This window comes from Grammomys surdaster, unplaced genomic scaffold, assembly GCF_004785775.1.
Source record: "Grammomys surdaster isolate TR1022 unplaced genomic scaffold, NIH_TR_1.0 1149, whole genome shotgun sequence".
In the NCBI taxonomy this organism is placed as follows: domain Eukaryota; kingdom Metazoa; phylum Chordata; class Mammalia; order Rodentia; family Muridae; genus Grammomys; species Grammomys surdaster.
The window spans coordinates 1,360,371-1,385,541 of NW_021605568.1; the positions used below are offsets into that span (position 1 = coordinate 1,360,371).

Sequence of the window (25,171 nt, forward strand, 5' to 3'; positions counted from 1 at the left end):
CTAAATTATAGGTATGCATGGTTTCAAAAAGCTTCCACTTTTCCAAGGAGATCACTCCAAATCATCGAGGAGGCAAGGTGGTCACCAAGTCAAACTGCAGCAGCATCTTGCTATCTGTGTCTCTTCATGGTTAGAATGCCTATTTGTGGTTAAATATACTTGATGCTGTTAGGCGTGACCACTTCAGAAACTAATAATATGTAATAAGATGGAGCCAATGGTGTCTGTGTTCACCTATCTACCAAAGAAGACCAGACTTGTATATAAAGGAAAGCGCTTGGTGTCTGTGCTCACCTATCTATCAAAGAAGACCAGACTTGTATATAAAGGAAAGCACTTGCTTAAAATGCAGGAAATGGGCAACTGAATATTTTTTGCTGTGCATTTTTTGAAAATGAAAACATATACTTCTTGCCAAAATACTACTTCAAACTGTGATGACAGAATAAGGCAGGAGCATTGTAGTGAGTGTAAGGACAATCTGGGCTATACACTACGAATCAAGTTATCTGGCAGTTATTACCTAGGCCAAGCCTGCTTCAAAGAAACAGGAGGGGATGGAGACATGGCTTAGTGGCTAGGTGCACTGACAGCTCTTCAGAGGACCTGGTGTTAATTCCCAACATCCCAACATGGAGGTTCAAACCATCTGTAACTCCACTTCTTGGGGGTCCAATGCCTTCTTCTGGCCTACTTGGGCATCAGGTCCACACATGGAACACAGATAGAGATGCAAGCAAAACACTCACATTTGTGAAATAAAAAAATTTAAAGTTAAAAAGGGAGAAGGGGTTAGAGAGGGAGGGAAAGAATGGGGGGAAGACACTAGCACACACTTCCTTCAAGACCTATAGTTTGCCTATAGCTTGCCTGGTTTGTGGCTTTTTACTCAAACTTGAGATTATTAAATTGAGATTTCTTCTAGGCTCACTTGTTAAATTCTACTATTATCAAGATATAATCCCTAAAAGGGGAACCCAGTTTCCCTGGGAATACCAGGAATTCAATACATAGGCCACACAGTTGTGAAACTTGGAATCCTTCTCAAGAGCTTGGATTACATGCTCAGGCCACCATATCCGGTGATATTTGTAGCAAGTCTCAGCCCTGGGAAGGACTGACCACCAGAGGGAGCGCAGACTTGTACATGAGATCGACTAAAATCAACTACCTCTTTTAATCAAACTCATTTCCCAAACCTAGCTATTTCTTAATTTTTGAGTTGAACCCAGAAATCTTCCCTCACGCTTTCTAATGCCAGGAGTTTTCTCAATGCATTCCTTTTAAGTGCTGCCAAGGTGATTATGGAGACTTCACAAATCCTGTATGTTAGGCTACCCCACAGTGATTTATTTCATGTCTATTAAGAAAAAAAAAAACCTGGGATGGCTGAAAGTTTTGTAAGATTCTCTATATGTCTTAAGACATTGTTCTACTGCTGTGACGAGACACTATGACAAAGGAGCCCTTATAAGACAAAGCATTTAATTGGGAGCTTGCTTACAGTTTCAGCGACGGAGACCATGAGCACCATGTCTGGGGGCTTAAGCAGTAGCTGAGAACTACATCCTGATCCACACACACAGAGATCAAGTGACTGCATCTGGCATGGGCTTCAGAAACCTCAATCACAACTCAAAAAAGTTCACATCTACTCCAAAAAGGATCACACCTTCTAATTCTTATAAGCCTTTCAAAACAGTTCCACTCCCTGGTAATTAAACATTCAAATATATAAGCATATTTGGAGCATTCTTATTCAAATTGCCACATTATATACGAAGGTTTTCTCTCCAAATGACGACTACAATGTCTCTGGAAAGGCCCCTAAGAACTAAAGGCTTTCCACATGGCAGGCATAAGCTTTCTCTCCAGTGTGAGCGATTTCACATCTTCTCCACAATGAAAAGAGCTCTGAAGACTTTATCATGTGGCTTGCAGCTTTTCTCCAGTGTCTGCTTCCATGTATATTAGAAGAGAATTTTTAGTAGTAATATCTACACCAATTCAAAAGGATGCCTTCTCTGGAGTTTGTTTGTTATTTCCCCACATTGCTAGCGTAATCTAATCATGTTGTCTGACTTTGTGAGAGCTAGCAGACAGTATCTCATGTCATTTACTAACATTCTTATCTGTTCTACTATGAATAGGTACATGTCTTCGCAAATGAGTTGAACTCAAAAAGCCTCTTCCACATGTCTCGCATTCATAGGGTCTCTCGCTACTGTGGATTCGTTCATGCACCCGAACCTCAAAAAAGCGGCGAAAAGACTTCCCGCAGTGCTTACATACATAGGGTTTTTCTTCACTATGCATTATTTTATGTTTCCGAAGAGAGCTGTCAGAACTGAAAGCTTTCCCACACTGCAAACACGCATAAGGCTTCTCTCCAGAGTGATTCCTTTCGTGGCTCTGAAGGGAGGAAGAAGAAGCTAAATCCTTCCCACACTGCTTACACTTGTAGGGGTTCTCTCCAGTATGCATTCGATTGTGGAACTGAAAGGAACTGTGATTATTGAATGACTTCCCACACTGCTTGCATACGTAGAGTCTCTCACCAGTGTGAGTACTTCCGTGTCTTTTAAGGTTACCGGAACTACCAAAGGTTTTCCCACAGTGCTTACACACATAGGGCTTCTGACCAGTGTGAATTCTTTCATGAGTTTTTAGGGAACTGGAGTAAGTAAAGCCTTTCCCACATTGCTTACAAATGTAAGGATTCACACCACTGTGAGTTACTTTGTGCTTCTGAAATTGATACCAAAACGTGAAGGCGCTCCCACACTGCTCACAAGCATAAGACTTTTCCCGAGTGTGAGTCAGTTCATGTGATTTGAGGTACCGAGAAGCAGTGAAGGCCTTCCCACATTGCTTACACACGTAGGGTTTCACACCAGTGTGAATCCTTCTATGTATTCGAAAGTAAGTAGAATCAAGAAAAGTTTTCCCACACTGGTCACACACATAGGGTTTCTCACCATTGTGAATACTCATTCTTCTTCTAAGGCAAGCAGAACGAGGAAGAGTTTTTGCATAATGATCAGGCAGAAAAGGATTCTCACCCGTGTCAGTTCTCTGATGCCTTAAAAGGTTACCAAACCGAGCAAAGCCTTTCCCACACAGTTCACACACGTAGGGCTTCTTAACACTGTGACTCTTCTCATGCCTTGGTAAAGGACTGGGATACGTGAAGCCTTTCCCACATGGCTTGTGCACATAAGACTTCTTTGAAAAGTCATTTTGTTCATACATTTGGCCAGATCTGACACATGGAAGGTCTTCTTTATAGTCCTTATTTTTAGAAGGCTTCTCTCCAGTGTGAGTGCTTTTATGCATCTGAAGGGGTGAAGGAGAACTGGAGCTTCTCCCAAACTCCCTGTGTTTATACAACGTCTGTCCATGTTCCTGGTCTTCACAAGGTCCTACCTGATGGTTCAGGAGCACACCCGGAGATGAGTGGCCAATTCTACCTTCTACACGGACATTCTTTTCAAATGTAGCAAGTCCTGGACAAGATTTCCGGCTCGCAGACTGCCCTGGATTGCAGCTGAAGATTTCTGGATACTGATGACTTTCATTATAGTCACAGAATTTCTCCACCAGTTGGCTGCTGCAAAACAAATGAAGAGTAACAACTGAGACTGTGCTTACTAATGAGTAAACACAGAAATGCTGGTTTTATGCTGGGAAACAGTTTGTAACATGTTCAGATTGCATGCTTTTCAAGTCCACTTGAGGACAGTCACAATAGAAACATTGGGATTCATGTATGGTGAGGTATGTCTCCTTGAGAACACTAAACATTCACGAAGCATTTCAACATATATCTCAATTCACAATCTTTGGAACATTTTGAATGTGCAATGATATCAGACAAATCACCTTCTGTATTTAAATACTTGTAAAACTACGGAAAAAAACTAACAATTAGTCATTCCCAACTTGTACCCATAGCTAGTAGACAGCTCAATACAACATTAAGCTTTATAAATGTGTTCATTTACTATGTTTGTGGGTGTGTGCTACGGCTCATGGGAGACGCTCAGGACAACTTTCAAGAGTATCCTTGGCTTCCATGTCGTTGAAGCAGGTTTCTCTGAGAAGTGCTGGGATTACAGCTATATATCATTTTATGTGGGTTCTGGGAACTGAACTCAGACCATTATGATTTGATGGCCAGCACTATTACTAGATAGGCAATTTTTTGGTTCCCCTGTATACCATTTTGAAATGATGAGGTGTCCTGTCTAGTTTTGTCTGTCTTACTTGATACAAAGTAGATTCATCTGAAAACAGGAATCTCAGCTAAGAAAATGTCTGCATTAGATCATCTTCAGGCAAATCTGCAGAGGCATTTTGCTATTAATCATCAATATGGGAGGGACCAGCCAACTGTGGGTGGTGTCACCCCTGGGCATCAGGTGGTTCTTATTTTATAAGAAAGCAGGCTGAGCAAGCCCTGAAGAGCAAGTCAGTAAGCAGTTTCCTCCATGGTCTCAGTCTCAGTTCTCTGCCCCCCTGACTGCCTTGAGTTCCTGCTTTGGCTTCTCTTAATGATGGAGTGTGACCAGGACATGTAAGACAAATAATCCCTTCCCTCTGTCTATGTAGGAGAAGGTTGAGCCTCAGGTACAGTGGAAAACATAAAGGAGATTACAGTAGGATAGAATGACAGCCCAGAAAAACAAATGATGCGGCACTGGCTTGACCCTGGGGGACAATCTGTGTGCTGCTGGTAGCACCTCTGAGAAAGTGGAGCTGTCCACTTGGGAGCCCAGGAGATAGTGTTTCATTTCCAGGAGTGGGAGCCTAATGTTTATACTGCTGAAAGTTGGTTTCCATTTGGTTTAATTGTGACTATGCCCTGGTTCTTCTCCATTAGAGTAAGAAAGCATGTAACATTTTTTTTTTTTTAATGTTGCAAGGACCCACAGTTCAGAGACTTTTGACTTTTGAAGATACACTTGTTTTTTAAGGAGCACTTGGACTTTTCAACTGTTGCAATATCTTAAAATATCTAATGTTTTAAACTGTGATATTAATATTAAAATGACATCTTGAGAACAGGACAGATTATGGCTAAATACTGAGGTCTTTGTGGGTCATAATGACAGAGAAGCGATTTCACTAGTCAGTATTTTTGTCAGCTGAACAAAACCTAGAGGACTTTAGTTGAAAAAATGTCCTCATTGAACTGGCATGTAAGGATGCCTGTGGAGTACTTTCTTTATTGATGATCCAGCCCATTGTGACTAGTACAATTCCTGGGGTAGGGGTCATGAGGTACATGAAAAACAAAACAAAACAAAAAAAACTGAGTAAACACAGGGCTGGATAGTAAGCAGCACTCCTCCATGGCCTTGGCTTCAGTTCATGCCTACAGGCTCCTACTTGAGTTCATGCCCTGACTTCCTTTGATCATGGACTGCTAAGACAAGGTGAAATTAACCCTTTCCACCCCATGCTGCCTTGGCTCATGGTCCTGAATACAGCAATACAAAACCAAACTAAGATACACTGTGTGGCATAAAGTATGTATCATATGAGCTATGTAATACATTACATTTGACATCAACATATTCTAGTTCTCTATACTGTAATATATGGCATCTTCTAGTGCTGATGTGTAAAGCACAATTTTGAGAGAAATTTTCTGGAGATGAAATTGGCTTGATGCTTGACATCAAGTCCATCTTTTACTTCTCTGTAAAATGTTCTAACATAACAACATTGTGAAATATGGCTATCTTGTGGGAAACAAATTACCTTAGTTTTCTCCACAGTTTTTCATACTCATTTACAACCTTCTGTTTGCCCGACTTGTTTCCTAAAATGCAGACACAGAAAAACAATTACTAATTATTAATTAGAGAAAAAGTACTGGATGCCAGCTAAACATCCAGTATATCCCATCTGACAAATTCTCCCCAATTCCCTTTTCCATATTGCAACTCATACATCAATACTGATTATCTAGAAACACTTGTCCCTGATGGAATAGAGAAGCCGATGCCCATGTGTACCTAGAGAGGCCAGGTTCCTCAGGGTTTCCTGCATGACATCTTTGTACAGCATCCTCTGGGATGGGTCCAGCACAGCCCACTCCTCCTGCGTGAACTTCACAGCCACATCCTCAAAGCTCACTGACTCCTAAAAGCACACACATACATTTCCAGGAAAGTCAGCCTCATGGAACCACAGAGGTATACAGAATTAATAAGAAGCTGACATGGCACTATGTCCCACAAGGGTTCAAGTTGGAGCCGGGCAATGGTGGCGCAGGCCTTTAATCCAAGCACTTGGGAGGCAGAGGCAGGTGGATTTTTGAGTTTGAGGCCAGCCTGGTCTACAAAGTGAGTTCCAGGACAGCCAAGGATACACAGAGAAACCCTGTCTCGAAAAACAAAAACAAAACAAAACAAGGGTTCAAGTTGTCCTGGTCATCACATTCTGCTGCTCATACAGAGCAAGATTCCCACAAACACAGATGCCAAAAGTAACTTGGAGCTTTCTGGGAAAGAAACATCAAAGTAGGATAAGCTCTCGTGCAGATGGCTGTGCAGTTCCCCTTTCTGCACTGCATTGTTCTAACAACTGTCATCCCAAGTTCTATTGCCTAGTACCCAACAGGGTTCAGTATCAGCTGACCTTAGAATGTGTGTGCTTAGAAATGCTGGACACAACAGTTTTCCTGATATCTGAAAACTGAGATTAGAGGGATTCCTTCCCACCAGAGCTGTAAAGAGTAGCGTAGATTTCTCAAACAGTTGATGACAACTATACCCTAAGTTAAAAAAAAAACAACATCCTCTTCTCCCCAAGAATCCTAGCAATGATCTCATGGTCATCAGAGGGATGCTGTATGCTTAGAACCCAACATATTGCCTGTCTACATTACTTGGGTTGGTAGACACTACTCGTGTTTTTAAAGTGTTGGTTTAGTGTATAATGTGGGTGGAAAGTGTGAGCATGCCACAGAACTCTAGTGGACATCACCAACATCTTGTGGGAGTGGGCTCTAGAGATTGAATTCAGACCATCAGGGTTGCATAGCTTGTGCCTTTACCCACTAAGCCAACTCATCAGGCCAATAGTTAATACTTCTTACAACTTGTTAGGAACCTGAATACATGTTGTGTGGTTGTACTGAAGGCAAATATTAGAAAGTATACAGCTGGGTTCCTTAATCAAACAGCAAACAGGACTCACGACAAGCAGTTCTTCTCAGTGCTGTCTCATTTTGCTTTCTGTTGCTGTGACATATCACCATTACCAAATGTAACTTGGGCAGCAACGTGTTTACATGGATTACAGGTCACAGTCAATCAATGATGGGAACTAGGGGAGGAGACTGAAGGAAGGAGTGTGCTGGCAAGAACTGAAGTAGAGAGCATGCATGAACTCAGTTCACTGGCTTGTTGGGCTATCCTTTTCCTCCATGTTCGAGCCCCCATTACCTGGGATGTCAACACCCACACTGGGGTAGGCCCTCCTTCATCAATTAACAGCCAAGAAAATGCCCTGGAGCTGGAGAGGTGGCTCAGTGGTTAAGAGCACTGACTGCTCTTCCAGAGGTACTGAGTTCAATTCCCAGCAACCACACGATGGCTCACAACCATTTGTAGTGGGATCTGATACCCTCTTTTGGTGTGTCTGAAGGCAGTTACAGTGTATTTATATACATAAAATAAATAAATCAAAAAAAAATTCTTTAAGACTCAGATTTCCAAATTATGAAAAAAGAAAAAGAAAGAAGAAAAGAAAATACCCCGAAGGCATATGCATAGGCCAAATTGATGGAGCCAGTTCCTCAACTGAGATTCCCATTTCCCACGTGTGCCAAATTGATAAACTGAGCCATTTCATTCGGCCATCACACCACTTTCATGTGAGAATTCTACTAGATCATTAAAGAAACGGAAAGATGACATATGTCTTTAGACAGAGCTCTAATTCACCAACATATCACTTCTATAATTTCTAAAGCACACATTAAAGTAAAATACTTGGACTGGCAGTGGTTGTGCACACCTTTAATCCCAGCCCTTGGAGGCAGAGGCAGAGAACTCTGAGTTCGAGGCCAATCTGGCATACAGTGCAAGTTCCAGAACAGCCAAGGCCACACAGAGAAACCCTGTTTTGGAAAAAATAAATAAAATACTTGACTGACCAAATTTCTGCAAATGAATGTCTATAATAAATGTCCACAACCACCCCCCTACACAGAGCACTGTGAATGCCATAGGATGTCAAATAAAAAGCCCATGCCAGAAGCTGTTGGTCAAGAGTGTCCCAGAGGCACTCCACCCCCACCTAAAAACTTGACATTGGCTCTCAGCATTGCCCTTGTTTGCCCACTATGCTATTGCTGAGGAGGGGAAGCCATCAACACTTGTCATTACCAGTAAACTGTGAACGCTACAGTAACAACCAGCTGAAACTTAAGTCCACTGGTGCAATTGTATCATGAATGTTATAGGGGTAACAGATTGTATGTATTCTAACTGGATTTAAGGCCCCCTACATAAAGGGAAAATATGTCTTGTCCTGTCAGTCTGCTGGAGAGGTCCCAGGCCTCAGCAGTAAATCTACTGTAATTCTATTAAATGCTGACAATTTCAATACCTGTCTATGCTCATAGGTAAGTGCAGCACCTCATGAGAGGTATTTCCATGTGCATCGGACACTGATAAACACAGAAACTCACAACTGGTTAACATGAAGAGAAAGTGTCTGTGGAGTGCTCAGGCTTCAACAGGACATCTGCACCACACCATGCCATCCCCCACTCTCAGGAAACACTGAGCAACAGGGGAAAGAATGACTGCTGCAGCCAGAGCTTGGGCTGAAACAGTGTTTTCTGGACATGATAGAACTACATTTAAACTAACAGCAACAGTGTTTGTGTAGACAACAGCAAGATAGTCCACATTCCAGCATAGATGGGGCAAGGGCAGACAAGCCCCCACCATTAGCTGAGGAGCTATGGTCTGTTAATGACTGGTAGGCACAGGGACATCAGCTTACATTAAAGGTGTGTCCCTTCATAAGTCAACTGTGCTGCACTGCATGGTGTAACAAGCCCTCATATAAGAGCAGCAAAATCTGGTTATTTAAAAAAAAAACCCAACAAATCATAGATCTAACTAAGACTTAGAAAAACCTTGAGATATCTCTATGTATATACTATGTGCTTGTGTCTTTATATTGTAAACACAGTACCTAATTTGCTTGTAAGATGACTGAGTCCTGCTGGAGAGAAGGCTCAACAGCATCTTCTGCTATTGCAGAGGACCTCAGTTCAAATCCCAGTACCTACCTTGGGTGGCTAACTACTGCCTGTAACTCAGCACCCCCAGGAAATCCAACACCTCTGGCCTTAAATACACATTAAAAACAATTATAATTCAAAATAATTAGGCAAAAAATACTGAGTCCTTACATAAACTAGAATTCTTAAATTAGGCCGAAGTCCTTCTAATTTATAGTATAATTGAAAATTTTAAGTAACAAAATTCTGATCTTGAAGCCGTTCTAGCTAAAGCTTGGCCACTGGTTCTTATGGACAGCACTGACAAGGCGCATAAGGTGTTCTGTTCTCTTTTAAAGACTTTAGTTTTATTTCTAGTGTGTGTGCCTGCGTGTGTGTGTGTGTGTTGCTGTGTGTGCACCTGAGTGTACTATACTGAGAAACCAGAGGGATGATCTGGAGTTCAGGCAGCTGCAAGCTGCCTTATGTGAGAGTGGGGAAACAAACCTGGGTCCTCTGACAGAGCAGTAGCATGCACTCTCAAATGCTCAGTTCTCTCTCCAGGACCAGAAAACACAATTTTTTACATTCAACGTGGCCATCTTGGAAGAAATGAAAAAGGGCGTCTGATGCCCTCAGGTTCATGTTAGGGACTGATGTAGTCTTCACATTATAAAGTTCATGCAGAGGTCAAGAAGTACACACACTTGGATACAGCGGCATCTTTTTGACCATCATCACATTGATCCTTGTCTTAGTTTTGATGCTGAAATGGTCAAAACCAATCCTTACAAAATTTAAGTAAATAAACTGAAATGTTTGCCCTCTTGCAGATAAACATGAGGTCACAAATCTAGAAAGAATAGAAACCTGGAAGACTATAGCGCTCCCTATCAGTGTAAGAGTGAACAGCTGCTGGGGGTGGAGCCTCTGCCCAGCCAGACTGCTGGAATAGACGCTGGGACTGTGACTGAATGCAAGCCCTATAGAAGAGGTCGGGGGCAGTGGCCGGGAGCTTCACCTGTATTAAGATGGGCCGTCTGGTGATGCAGCTGCTTTTGAGTTATCTCTGCTGTTTGGAAGCAGGTCCCTTCCTATAATTCTGTTAGTAGTCCCAATACCCACACTCACTGGTTCACCAACTGGACCTGGTACCATCATCCTTTGCATTATTCTGGGCTCCTTTCTGTGGTAAATAGGTGTGTGTTGTGCTGAGTGTCCACAGGAAAATTCTGTCACACACAGCTCTAAGGCCAATCTGTGGTGGTTCTGTGAGGCCCCGCTACTCCTACATTCCAAGACAGGGACAGGCTTAACTCGGGGAATCTCTGTGCTTTCAACTTCCCAAAAAGAAAAGATTACCACACAAACTAGATAGACATTAAATGTTATGTGGTTTTTGTTGCCTTACAGGTCAAAAGAAGATGAGGCTCTGGTTGGTTGGTTAAAGCTCAAGGACATTGTTTTAGAGTTTAAATGAAAACTCCAGTGAAGTCACCTGTAAACTTTCAACAGGTGCACGGACGAGAGAACCAGAGAGAGGAAGTACAGCCATGACATTATAAACTGGCAGGGAGGTCCACCCCACGGTGCAGTCAGCTGCACAGAGGAGAGGAACACTTTAGAAAAAATAGAAGGAAGCCGAAATACTGGAGGGAAAGCCCAAAGAGGTAAAGGAAGCTTACTCAACAGAATCAGAGAGAAGAAACGGAAGTGTTACACTCCTCTGAAGCACTAGAAAACTGGGGAACCTTAAACGTGCCAGGTCTGGGGTGCATGGCTATGGTCAGAGAGGGTTCTTTTAGTTGAGTTCTTCGTTAAAGAAAGAACTTAATTCTATAATGCCTTTTTAAAAAATCATTAGTTACAGTTATTTATTTATTTATTTATTTATTTATTTAAAACTCCAGATTTTATTCCCATCCCGGTCCACCCTGACTGTTCCACATCCCACAGCCCCTCCTCATTCCCCTGTCAACAGGAGAATGTCCCCACCCGCCTCCCCACCAGACTTCTAAACTCCCTGGGGCCTCCAGTCTCTTGAGGGTTAGGGGCATCTTCTCTGACTAAAACCAGACCCAGCAGTCCTCTGCTGTATATGTGTTGGGAGCCTCTTATCAACTGGTGTCTGCTGTCTGATTGGTGTTCCAATATCTGAGAGATCTTGGGGGTCCAGGTTAATTGAGACTACTGGTTCTCCTACAGGGTCACCCTCTTCTCAGCTTCTTTCAGCTTTTCCCTAATTATACCATAGAGATCAGCAGCTTCTGTCCATTGGTTGGGTGCAAATATCTGCATCTGACTCTGTCAGTTGCTTGCTGGGTCTTTCGGAGGGCATATAATACATATTTTAAGTTCCTTAAGAATAGGTATGTAAGACTGCTGGCAAGTCTGTGTGTATCAGGTGTATTTCAGATGCAACCTTATATGTTTTCCTTAAAACATAAACTTGTTTTATTGAGAGGAAAAATAAAAATAATAAACAGACCTAGCAGCTGCAGCGATGGCTCAGAAGTTCATAATACTCACGGTCCTTGCAGAGGAATTGGGTTTGGTTCCAATCATAATCATGGTGGCTACAACTGTCTTTGACTCTACTTCCAGGGGATCCAGTACCTTCTGAATTCCACAGGTATCAGACATGCACACAATACACACACACACACACACACACACACACACACAAATAATCTTGGAAGAAAAAGATCCTAAATTCTTTAAAAACCAAACACACCTCTTACTCTCTTACTCTCTTGCCTCTAGCTTCTCTCTGTCCCCTCGCCCTTCCCCTCTTGCTTTCCCCCTCTCGCCATGTGGTCATGGCCGGCTTCTACTTCTCTCCTCTTTATCTCCTCTTTCTCCACCATCTTCTCCAGTTTCTCTCCCCCCACCTTTGCCCTCTTCCCTAAATAAACCCCCCTCATGGAAAAATAAAATAAAATAAAAAACCAAACACAAAAATGAATCATAAAGTAAATGTTGGGAGCCGCGGCAGGTGCTGGAAAAGTCCGCCATCGCTAGGTGGCGCTGTCAGCCATAATTCTTCCTAGTAAACAAATAAATTGCGCATGTGCCATGGTGAAAGCCCGCCAAAGTTAAAGCCCATCCCACGGCGTTTGGCGCACAACGAGTAAGCAGCCAATCAGAGGTGAATACACCGCTCTAGGGTATATAGGGGTGCTTTCCCAGGGCTGGGGGTCTTCTTCCACCATTTTGGTTTTTGGGAATAAACGTGTTTCTACGGAAGGATTCTGGTGTGTGTGTGTTCTTGCCGGCGAGACGACTACACGCGCGCCGCACAAGTAAAAAGAAAAGAAAAATGATATGTTTGGCCTGGAGAGATGGCTCAGTGGTTAAGAGCACTGACTGCTTTTCCAGAGGTCCTGAGTTCAATTCCCAGCAACTACATGGTGGCTCACAGCCATCTGTAATAAGATCTTTTGGTGTGTCTGAAAACAGTGACAAATGTACTCCAATATATAATATAAATACAACTTTTTTTTTCTTTTTTTCTTTTTTTCCTCAAGACAGAGTTTCTCTGTGTACCCTTGGCTGTCCTGGAACTTACTCTGTAAACCAGGCTGGCCTCGAACTCAGAAATCCGCCTGCCTCTGCCTACCAAGTGCTGGGATTAAAGGCATGCGCCACCACTGCCCAGCTAAATACAACTTTTTTTTAAAAAAAAGTTATATATTATATTTTTGGTAGAAAAGAAAGTAAAAGAAAAAAGCTTTCAGATGAAAAAGTAGAAAGTAGATTTTGATGGCAGCCTCATCCAAAATGGAATTTCAAAATGGAAATAAAATTCAAGGCAAAAATCAGAAAGCTTAAATATGCCACACATGGTCTAAGGAAGTTTTGTTTAAAGGCTTATAGTAGATAAAACTTTTTTAAAAGGCAGAATTGTCAAGTGTGGTAGTACCCACCTTTCACCCAGCATTGGGGAGACAGGGGCAGAGGGATCTCTGTGAGTTCAGGCCAATCTGGTCTGCAAGGTGACTTCCAAGGCTGTTATACAGAGAAACCGTGTCTTCAAAAAAAAAAAAAATTCAGAATACTGGAATACATTGGATTAAATGTATAATAATTATGTTATTTCCGAATTTCCCAGGATCAGTATTAATAGATCCCTACTGTGTCAGTCAATGTGGTGGCTAAGAAAAAGCTACACCCAGGAGGAAGTGAATATAACCAATCTTATATCTTTAAAGATTATAAAACTCGCCGGGCAGTGGTGGCGCATGCCTTTAATCCCAGCACTTGGGAGGCAGAGGCAGGCGGATTTCTGAGTTCGAGGCCAGCCTGGTCTACAGAGTGAGTTCCAGGACAGCCAGGGTTACACAAGAAACCCTGTCTTGAAAAAACAAAAACAAAAACAAAAACAAAAACAAAAACAAAAACAAAACAAAACAAAAAAAGATTATAAAACTCTTTTCACTTCAAACAAGCTGCAAGGGGCTGGTGATGGGGCTTCATGGGTACAAGCACGGGCTACTCTTTCAGAGGATCTGGATCCGTTCCTAGTACTTGTATTGCACCTAACTCCAGTTCCAGTGGATCTGATGGTCTCTTCTGGTCATAGAACACCGAACTCACATGGTACAAAGACATTTAAGCACTTAGAAAAACTCCAAGACCAGAGACTGTTTTGACAGACAGAAGCCAAGTCTGCCTTGCAGACATCCCTTTTCAGTGAGTTTGGCAATGTCAGGAAGACTTGCAAAGTCAGAGATTTATTCCTAGTTCTAAGAACTCTGCACCCAAGGACACAGATTACAGAATTTTGAGGAAACATCATTTAACTCTGTGGTACTCCTAGGAACAGCAAGCACCTCTGGGTGAAACAGAGACAAGGTGGAGAAAGTGGGCAGGGACTGCTCTAGGTCACTGTGCTGTGCAGAATATCATAACCTCTGTGATAGAGCTAGCCTAGGAGAATGTCACCCTGTACAACAACCGTACTGATCTGATTTACTACACACAGAGAATCAGTACCAGGAAAGGGAGACTGTTTACACAAGTCCAGCTTGTTTACACAAATAAACAACCACTATCTGCCAGCACTAACAATGCTGTTGAATTTGAGTATTCAATAAATTCTGCCATCGTAGCCTGCCTGGCAGAATTGAGGATATTCTAGAGACTCTCAAACAATGGACCCCAAAGAAATGGGAATTCCCTCAGGAATCTCAGGCTGAAAGAAGGAGAAGGGACCAATCAGAGTGGGGAGTTTGTCTCTCAGAAAGGGTCTTAAACACCCTTCTAACAATTTGTCAGATCACCTGATAGGATGAGCCTGAAGCCCACCAATGGTGTGGGTCAGTGCAGGGAGGAACCACACCTTGACCTGGACTGCTTGCATATCACATCCCTCTTCCCTCATCTCACTTCAGGACCGTGAAGACAGACTGAGGGGCCTCCCTAGATCTCTTTCTTCCTCTCTCCAATGTGCAGTGGCAGGATGGATATTTTCTGCTTTTCACCAATTCTTTGGCTCCTTTTTATAAGTTTATTGACAACAGGTGGCTGAGTCTGACTTGGGCGAAGTCTGGGAATGCCAACTTCAATAACACAAACATGTCTGTCTGTTATTGACACCACAGGCTCAATGCTCTTGGGGTCACTGTGAGATAAATGATGTTACAGGTGTGGCACAGAGAGAACTGAGCAGAGATTCACTGGATGAGTTTCAGCATCATGCACTCAGGCAGCCATGCTGAAGCCCTGAAGGGAGTTTAGAAGGAATCCTTGATTTCTAGAGGAATGAGGGGGGTTACTTGCTTAAAAAGGTTTAGGGTGGGACAGGAATGAGAATTAACCTAAGCAAGGGCAGTGTGAAAGACAGTGGAAAAGGAAGTGTCAAGGACTAAAGCCCTGAATCTGGGTGTGGTAGTGCACGCCTTTAATTTCAGCACTCCTTGGAGAGCCCAGCAGATTTCTGAGTCTGAGGCCAGCCTGGTCCACAACTCCAGGACAACCAGGGTTACACAGAGAAACTCTGTCTTGAAAAGCCCCTCTCCCGCCTCCACCCCAGAAAAAACAAACAAACAAAAAAAAAAACAAAAAAAACACTGGAACTGTGACTCTAAGCCATCATGCATCTGGAAGTCTAAAATAAAAGTCCACAGTGGCTTGGTTTTCCATATCTTAACTGCAGCTGCTCTTTGTGTGGGTTAAAAGCCCCGGGTTACTAGGAATTGAGTCAGGCTGTGCAGGGCAATAGCCCCTGGCCATAAGGAATTGCTCTGCCCTAGCCTGACCATTCCTCTTTTCCTGCAGAGACAATGTATCCGGATGTAGAAAACCATGTACCCAGTTCCCAGTCAGACCACAAAAAATAGCTGTAACTTCCTGGTGGCCACCTTTGTATATTTACATCTTCCCCCAAACCCTCAAAAACAGTATTTCTCAACCTGTGGGTCGCGACCCCTTTCGGTGGATCAGCACTAGGGTTGTATATTAGATAGCTTGCATATCAGATATTTACATTACGGTTCATAACAGTAGCTGAATCACAGTTATAAAGCAGCAACGAAAATAATTTTATGGATGGGTTCACAACATGAAGTGCAAACGCTTGCAGCACTAGAAGGTTGAGAGAAGGTTGGGCACTTGACTTTTATTCCAGACCGGGCCACTCGCTACTCCAATGTTTCAATCCCCCCACCCCAAACGCCCCTCCCCCATCTCTCTCTCAACACTGAGACTCACAATGTACTCTGAGTATCTGCGCCCTGAGACACTGCATGGGGTGTGTCTAGATTTTCGGAGGAAGACGAGGCAGTTATAGGACTCGTGTCCTAACCTTCACCACCCACGCAGCTCCACGTCCATCCCCGGCACAAGAGCCCCAGTGCAACTTCCAGGGTTGGCTTCCCAGGAGCCTCTATCCTACTCGGATTGCAGAGACCTTGTTTGAGAGCCCCGCTGACCCCAGATGCCGCAGCACTGAGCGCTCAGAAAGGGAGAGACCACGGCTCCGTCTGATGGACAAGCTCCATCCGTCGGGATCGGAGTGGCAAGACCCAGAGGAGCCAGATGAGGCTGCTGCAGACTCAGCTGTCTAGGACGACCCGTTCCCACTGCGGTCTCCGTCTGCTGCGGCAGCATCCTCCCCACATCTAAGACAGGCCAAACGTACCATTTCTAGCCACGGAGTGTCCTGGTGTCCTCCTGCCGCTGTCAGTGAAGGCGACTTTGATATCTAGACCTGGCATCTAGGATGTACTTCCAAATAACACAAACACGCCTAATTTGGGGGTGGTTAAAAAAAAAAAAAAACAGACCTAGGTCAGACAAATTCCCTCATGTAAGAAGCATACTCCTCATTGGACACTTCAGGCACTAAAGTAATAACCTTTACCCTGATAGGCCAGTGGGCCTAACCTTTCTCCCGATAGGCCAGCGAGCCCGTGGCTCGGGTCCTGGAGCGCTAGAGACCGGAGATACAAGTTTTATTAGGCAAATTAGCAAGCAGATTACACACTGTGGACCCTAGCGTTCTATCCCTGTCTGGATGAAAATGTACATGTAAGTGGAATTTGCCCACTTGCTTGTAACAATGCACAGTGGGCAATTCCTAATTCTTCCCTCCAAGAATGGAGTCAGAGCAAGAGAATTCCAGACTCAGTGGTCATGGAGACAACTCAAATTGGTGCTTTGAGCAGGATTAGGAGGAAGGGCCTTATTAAAAGAAAGCCCTCTGCCAGCCCCCATCTTCCCACATCGCACCACCATAATGCCAGTGTGCCCAAGACCTTGGGAAACATTCCACCAGTAAAATTAAAAAAAAAAAAAAAAGACAACCTGACTTGTCTCTTATCCTACAGCTTCAAAAAAAAACCAAGTTTACCCAGAAAACCAGTTTCTGGGCCTATTGAAGTCAGGGCCTCCCTGCTTTGCTCTCTAGTGCAAAAACTGATTCTCATACCCTTTGTGATGCTTTCAGGTTTGGAGGCCTTAATGTCTCAGACCAATAAACCTCTGCTCTTGCTGTGTGTTAGGGTTTGTGTTAGGATTTTATTGCTGTAAAGAAACACCGTGACCAAGGCAACTCTTGTAAAGAAAAACATTTACTTGGGGCTGGCTTACAATTTCAGAGGTTCAGTCTATTAACATCATAATGGGAAACATGGCAGAGTCCAGGCAGATATGGTACTGTAAGAGTTGAGAGTTCTACATCTTGACCAGAAGACATCCAGGGGGAGACTGTCTTCTACAGGCAGCCAGGAAGGGACTCCCTCTGTTTCAGAGCCCATCCCACAGTGACAAACTTCCTCAAACAAGGCCACATCTCCTAATACTGCCACTCTCTGGGCCATGTCAAGAATATTCAAACCACTACAGGGTACTTTAGTGTAACACACACACACACACACACACACGGATGTATAGAATGATTTACAGGCTGTGGTCTAGCTAGTAGTCCAACAGTGGCTATGAACAGAAAGTCCAAGAATCCAATAGTTGCTCAGTACACGCGGCTGGACATCTCAGCTGGTGTTCAACTGAGAGCTGAAGAAGTAGGCTCCAATGCCAGTGTAGGAATGGACTTGCAAGCAGGCAGAGAGTAAAAGCTTCCTTTCTTTCATATCTTATATAGGCGTATACGTTAGATCTGCATTAAAGATCTGGACTAAAGGTATGTCTTCCTATCTCAAGAACAGTATTAAAAAGCATGTCTTTTCTCCATTCAAAAAATTTCTTGGTTATAGGTATGTTTTTCTACCTGAGAGATCTGAATTATATGTATCATGTTGGCAATCAAGCATACCCACCGAACATGATTTCCAGGTCAAACCGAGTCTATTCTTTTATTTTCCTTCGATGACTTTTTTTCGTATTACACTGGTTTTTTTCTCACCTCAGAATTTGGAATGACGCAGGTGCCCAAGGATTTTTTGATCCCATACAACCAATAACATAAAAACACACAAACAAGCAATGACTATCATTCAAGTCACCAAGTCATGGAGAAAGTGGAATTTACAGAAAAACTGGCTCAAAACAATAGCAAAAAAAACAAAAAACAAAAAACAAAAAACACACATTAAATTATTAAACCCTTAAACGTGCATTCTCCCAAATACTTATGAGAAAGATCCAGGCTGAGCTTTGTGAGTTCAAGGCCAACCTGGTTTACATAGTGAGTTCGGAGATACCCAGAGCTACATAGTGAGATTTTTTTTCTCAAAAAATAAATAAATAAATAAATAAATAAATAAGACCCTGACTGCTCAGCTTCACCCCTTGATTTACGATGTTGCAATAGGACCTTAGTTGGCCCTCAGACCTTAGCACAACTGACTTCATGATGGAATTGCAAAATTCAGCAAATAGAGAGTATAATCTACCAAAAACAAACAACAACTTCATCAAAGTCTATAGCTCTGAGAAAGTCTCTAAATGTGCTAACCTTGCTTTTTAGCTTTTTTGAGTTCTGTTTCTTGGTAACTGTTCTTGTTAACTGAAGTATATCAACCCAGGACATGCTTTTTTGTGTATAAAATCTCACCTTGAGAAAGGTTGAGAACTATACTGGGAATCCCAAACACCCAGTGTAGTTGCTGACCAGATAATAAAGACTTTCTACTAGCTAACATCCATATCTGAGCAGTCTTTTCTGGTGGATTCCCCTCAATGGTGTCTCCTACAAACATTTACAGCTGATCTTCCAATGAATGACACACGGCAGCTAAATGGCCAGCGTAAACATAGTAATGGGTGCTAGAAAATCTAGCTCTCCCCTCAGATAGAAACGCCACACAAACGGTTCAGCAGTAAGATTAAATAACTTCTCACTCACTGCTATAAAAGCCTTCCATGTCCTCTCAGTAATGCAGTGAGTGCTGTTCTCTGGCAGTCAGCCCGGCTCCACAACTGTGCACTTAATAAATCATCTAATGCTCTGCTCATCTTTGTTAGATCCAGATCAGCCCCCCAAAACCGCAGTGCTTGTTGACAATGTCCTAAACAGCAAGAGTTTTATTGGGTAAACAAGCCTAAAGGCTGGTTTCTGTTCACCACAGAAGCAGATCTCCTAATCCATGCTAAAGATCAACTGCCTCAGGCAGGAGCACCTAGTTCCCAGTCAATCCTGGCAGTTCAGTTCAGTCCTATCCTGTTGACTTCATATAATGTCTGATTGCTTTTACTCCAGTTTGCTGCCCTCAACCCTGAGAGATAGCCTTAGTTAGCAGTGTGACCACCAAGAAAGCTTTCTTCTTACCCACAGACTGGTCTAGTTTGGTGGTTTCACTGCACTCTGGCTTACAATCTTTTTAAAAATTCATTACAGTTATTATGCTACTGGCCTATCAGCATTGTCTGCCACTGGCCAAATATAAGAAGCCAACATTTAAAAATGAATCAAGAGAGAAAAGAAGGAAATACCCAATGTCACCCAGATAAGTAGGCTGCTAAGAAAAAAGGAAACCCCACCCTCACAAAGTCATCTTCTTGGGAAGGACCAAATTCATACTGAAGGAAGCCCTAGAGAAGATCATTGCTGGATGGCCAAGGACACATAAGGATAGAACTCTAAAAGTCTGCAACCACTCCTGTCCCCAGTCTCAGAGGGCACTGCCTCTGCAAACCTGCATACTTATCAAAGGGACCTTCTCACTATAAGAAAATGTCAGCAGCTGGTTATGGTGTGGTGCAGACTGCACTCCGGAGGCAGAGGCAGGTGAATTTTTTATTTCAAGGCCAACCTGGTCTACAGAGATAGTTTCATGACAGCTAAGGCTATATGGAAAAACCCAGTCTCAACAGAACAGAAAACAGAACAGAACAGAACAGAACAGAACAGAACTATTTATTTTCTTAAACTCCAGTGTGGGAGAGAAGCCAGATTTAGGGAGAAAGGGAAAATTGTAATCTTCAGGTTCCAGGCCACACAATGGAGGCTGGCTACTTTCTGGGGACTTCATAGGAAACACATTTCTTGAAGTCCTCGGCCTGTCTAATGGTTCTGGTTTGGGGTGGGGGTTTCTTTTTGTTGGGATCAAACAAATGAGACTTATCCTGAGTCCTGCCATTTTGTTTTGAGACTCCATTTTGATCATAAGGTGAAATTAAGCTCAAGTTCCCAGGCTCCAGGGGAGCATTCCAAAAGGCTAGTCTTCTTTTGTTCCCCAAAACATAATGATTTCTCCTAACCATGAAAGAACACATGATTCTTACTGGTGGAAAATTGTAATTGTAACTTGGCACGCATATTTGTGGTCTTCAAGCTTTAAAATTCTGTAATGCTCTGGCTCAGGGTTGCAGTTCAGCCCCAGGGTCTGTTCTGTGGCCCTGGTCAATTAGTAGCAGTCTGAGTACAATACATTTTTGTCACCTGCTTAAATACTTTCTGAGATGAACGTCTGAAGATGCAGTTAGCTCCCAAGTCTGTGTCGTTGTTTCTAACCAGTCAGTTTTTGCTGCCTAGTTCAAATAAAGATCTTGTTTTGCTGGACTCTTGTGATGGCTTGGGTTGTTTCAGACTTACAGACTCCAGCACTTTAAACATTCTCATTTGGGAATACAGAAAACCTTACTCCACAAGACCCATATCTTAAATGGCTTTTTAAAGCCTGACTGTCATAGACACTTCGCATTTCAAAACTAAAACACTGTCCAGAAAACACTACTACCCCAATAGCCACCACTTCAGTCTGCACCTCAGTTTCCTGTGTTCCTACTTACCCCTTCATGTACTACAGCTTCACACAGACATTTTTATAGACAGAAAGTTCAAAACTTAAAAAGTCCACAAACAAGAAGCAAAAATTCACTCTTAATAGCAGATAAGCCCTGGGCCTGGAGACTGGAGTGGTTTGTAATATCTTACACAAGTAACTAGTGCCTAACTTCTAAGGCCCTCCATTTGGTTCAGATACTCAGGGTAGATACGTTTTACTGTAAGATTTACTTCCTCAGGAGAGTAAGCCTTTCTTTTGCTCTAGTCAAGTAAAACTCTTCTTACATGATCCATGAGCCAAAGCTGGGAAATTCTCCCACCTCATGCAAAGGATTTATGTCTCTCATGGGCAGAATTTTCTTTTCCTCTTTCTCTCAGAATTTGGCTACAATGTTTTTGTTCACTGATGTACTGTCTATAGGTCTTGATTAGGCTTGTTTTCTCTCCCAGTTTTTGTTTGTTTGTTTTTTGTTTTTTAAAGGCAGAAAAAATCTCGAGAGTGATATGTACCAGCAGGGAAATTCCTAAAACCAGCAACCAGGAGCAGACTCAGTGAGTTAAGAAAGGCTTTCACTAGGGGTGAAAACACACACGCACACGCACGCACACGCACACGCACATGCCACTCCACAGTGTGAAAGGAGGAAGGAGGAAAACTGCTATGGAAGCAAAAGCCCAGGCTCTCCTTGAAAGCTGGGTTTAAGGATGTGGGGATGTATCCTGCCCCAGTTTAGGGTTGGGCGGTTTGAACAAAGACAGGGAGGCTGGCAAGTCTGTAAATTTGAGGTAGACACAAGCTGGCTTGGCCTTGAATTGTCAGGCCCTTCCACTTGGCAGGGGTCCCTTAGGCAGGATCTAAAGTCTGCCAGGCCTTTTTGTTTTGTTTTGTTTTGTTTTGTTTTGTTTTGTTTTGTTTTGTTTTTTGTTTGGTTTGGTTTGGCTTGGCTTGGCTTGGCTTGGCTTGGCTTGGCTTGGCTTGGCTTGGCTTGGTTTGGTCTTTAGGCAGAGGTTCTCTGTGTAACCCTGATTGTCCTGGTACTCCATCTATAGATCTCAAACACTGAGACCCACCTGCCGCTTCCTCCCAAATGCTAGGATTAAAAGGCAAGTGCCTTTTAATCCTTTAAGCTGCCAGTTTTTGGTCTCTTGTCAGGAGGGCAAAGAAAATGTGGCAATCTTGAAATTTCACCATCTATGTTGTTATAGTTATGACCCTTCTTCCTATCTGGTTATCAGAGTGTGATGGCTAAAGAAAATCCCTTTTAAGCTAGGCCTCCATCTTGGTACTCAATAGCTGTCTCTGAGTCAAGTCCCAGGAAGATAAGTTCCCAGTAACCCTGATTTAGGCACCCGCACAGCTCTGATTGTGTACTTGCTATTACATGACTAACTTTTGTTTGGCTTCTGTAAGTTGGTTATGCAGACACCCAAAGATTGTTTTAAGTTGCCTTAACCATTTCAACTTGGCAGAATAGACTTATTTTTGCTTGCTTGTGTTGATATTGAAGGTCTTCTTGTGGTTTTCCCCTTTAAAAACCCTTGCCCACACCCATTCTTCATGAGAAGCCTGAGATTTGGCTTTAAGGATGTTGTCCTGCTAGCAAAAAATAAATCAATAAATCTTTTAATTATAATTGAATTGATTCTATGGTCTTTTCCCAGAGGTCAGAAACTATATAACAAGGAATCAGTCTAATTTCTACTCCGTGAACTCTCTCTTATTTAAGATGTTTGTATGTGATGTGTGTGGTGTTAGGTCAGGATTGATGGGACGACATGAGATATAAAGAAGCAGGCAGGCGTCTCCAGAAGCCGAATTGTTCTTTAATCAGACAAGTGTAAGACAGTTCACAATCTCTCCTCAGGTGTGGACACAGTGTGCACTTGGTGCAGGGGCTTGGAGCTTTACAGTGTGGAAAGGGGTGGGATGGAAGATTCCATCTGCAGGTCAGTTCCTCCTCTCACATCTCAAAGTGGGAGATATAGATAGATATAGATACCACTAGGTGTGGCAGGAGCTTCCTCGGGAGTTATCATTCAAATCAACTTTCTTGTCTAGACTTCTGCAGTCCATCTGCGACTTTTAGGTCTTTTTTTTTTTTTTTTTTTTTTTTTTAGGGGAGAGGTAGTGGTTGAAGTTGTCTCTACAGGGTCCTGGATGTCCTCAACTCACTATGTAGATTAGGTTGACCCAGAACTCACAGAGATCCACCTGCCTCTGCAGGTTCAGAGGCCACCACAGCTGGGCTCAAGGGTAATTCTTATTCAAACATCACACCCAGCTTTTCTTCTGTATTATCCTCCCTCCAGCACTTTCAGAGGCTCAGAGCTTTCCCGCCTGGGGCTCTTTTGTTAAACTTTAGTCAAATTATCCTCCAGTTTCAGCTTGCATCTATTTTTTATATTCTTTTATTAATGAGACTAGGAACTCTGAGGTGGGAGCCCAGCATCAGTGATGAACTAAAACCTGAGGTCACAAACAAAAATAAAACTGGTGGTTTGAATGCTTGGCCATAGGGAATAGTACTGTTAGGAAGTGTGACCTGATTGGAAGAGGTTTGGCTTTGTTGGAGGAAGAGTGTCTCTGTAGGAGAGCTTTGAGGACTCCTAGTGTCCAGCTCTGTCCAATGCAGAAGAGAGCCTTCTAGCTATCTGCAGAAGCCAGTCTCCTTCTGGCTGTAGAACTCTCAGTTCCTTCTCTAGCACCATGTCTACCTGGAGGCTGCCATGCTTCCTGCTATGATGATGAGGGACTAAACCTCTGGAACTGTAAGCAGCCCCAATTAAATGTTTCCCTTTACAAGAGCTGCCTTGTCATAGAGTCTCTTCACAACAATGAAACCCTGACTAAGACTTCCTGCCTTTGATTCATACATCTAACCATGGGGCTGTGTAAGTATGGGGGGCTTTTGCACATGACATCTTTGTTCCCAGAAATAAGGACTCTGAAACTTACTGTTTCATGAGTATATGCTTAGGCTATAAGCTTTGGCTTATTTCCCAACTAGCTTATAACTTAATTACCTATTTATTCAATTCTAAGTCCCACTATGTGGTTGGTTGCCTCTCCTTAGTTTTATGTGACTGTCTCCTGCAGCATTCTGGGCAAATCCCCCCCTGCTTGACTCAAACCCAGAATTCTTCTCTCTCTGCCAGATCTCTCATCTTATAATGCTGCCTTGTTTAATTGGCCGATCAGCATTTTATTGACAGGTGAATGTTTTACACAGTGCACAAGAGATCATCTCTACAGGGCTGCCTTGAACATCCCTTTGCACATTTGTGTTCAGTCATTGTTTTCCCTGTGTTGTGCACACACCCAGTGCACACACTTCAGGATGAAATGAGAATTCTCTTTCACTCTCCAAGAACTGGCAAGCCGTTTTCCATATCAGTGGCAACAACCTGCAATCTCTCTAAAAAGGTCAGAGGTCCTGATTGCCCCACATACACCCCGGTCAACACTTGTTTCTTACTCTTTTCTGGATGCTAAACTTTGTGGCGGGTATAAATTCTATCATGGTTTTCTATACATTTCCCCAGTTCTTAATGATATTGAATATCTTTCTAGGTACTCTGTAGCCAATTAAATAACATCCTTAAATAGTATATTGTATATATCAAATAAAAATACATACAAAAATATGATTATAGGGGCTGGAGAGATGGCTGAGCAGTTAAAAACACTAGCTGCTCTTTCAAGGATCCAGGTTCAACTCCCAGCACCTATACAAAGTTTCAATAAACCTGACACCCTCTTCTGGCTTCTGTGGACACTGAACACATGTAGTATACAGACATATATGCAGGCAAAACTCCCATATAAAACAGTAACAATTAAAAATATCATTATACAGCTGGAGAGATGGCTCAGAGGTTAAGAGCACTGACTGCTTTTCCAGAGGTCCTGAACTCAATTCCCAACAACCACATGGTGGCTGACAACCATCTGTAATGGGATCTGACGCCCTCTTCTGGTGTGTCTGAAGACAGCTAAAGTGTACTCATATGTATAAAATAAATAAATCTTTAAAAAATATTGTTATAAATAAAAAACACTAGAGATGTGTCTGAGAGAATATTAACAATGATTATTTAACATACTAGATTCATGTGTGATACATTTCTGTTTTGTGTCTTCCTTCTTTTATGGAAATACATTTGAATACAAAAGTATTTGACATGAGAAGACTAGAGGCAAAACCCACAAATGTGACTTTCAGAAGATAAAACAA

At 42.7% G+C, this 25,171-nt stretch overlaps 1 protein-coding gene across 2 annotated transcripts; it reads right to left on the reverse strand.

Annotated features, from left to right (window-relative positions):
* Positions 1 to 1,464: 1,464 nt before the first annotated feature.
* On the reverse strand, positions 1,465 to 16,503 carry LOC114634937 (zinc finger protein 709-like). Of its 2 annotated transcripts, XM_028783559.1 has the most exons (4): positions 16,392 to 16,501; positions 6,024 to 6,150; positions 5,767 to 5,827; positions 1,465 to 3,610 (listed from the first exon to the last, which is right to left on the reverse strand). In XM_028783559.1, exons 1-4 carry the CDS (start codon positions 16,392 to 16,394, stop codon positions 2,113 to 2,115), a joined length of 1,689 nt encoding a protein of 562 aa, XP_028639392.1. In that variant the 5' UTR covers positions 16,395 to 16,501; the 3' UTR covers positions 1,465 to 2,112. The 2 variants fall into 2 exon arrangements, with proteins under 2 accessions (XP_028639392.1, XP_028639393.1); XM_028783560.1 differs by lacking the exon at positions 6,024 to 6,150 and having other exon boundaries at positions 16,392 to 16,503.
* Positions 16,504 to 25,171: the final 8,668 nt, after the last annotated feature.

What these genes read in the sequence shown, in the direction of transcription:
- LOC114634937 (XM_028783559.1), bottom strand. An exon ending in GAGGAACCTGGCCTCTCTAG is followed by an intron (nt 5,828 to 6,023) that starts GTACACATGGGC and finishes TCTGCATTTTAG; the next exon opens with GAAACAAGTCGGGCAAACAG. An exon ending in AAACTGTGGAGAAAACTAAG is followed by an intron (nt 3,611 to 5,766) that starts GTAATTTGTTTC and finishes TTTGTTTTGCAG; the next exon opens with CAGCCAACTGGTGGAGAAAT.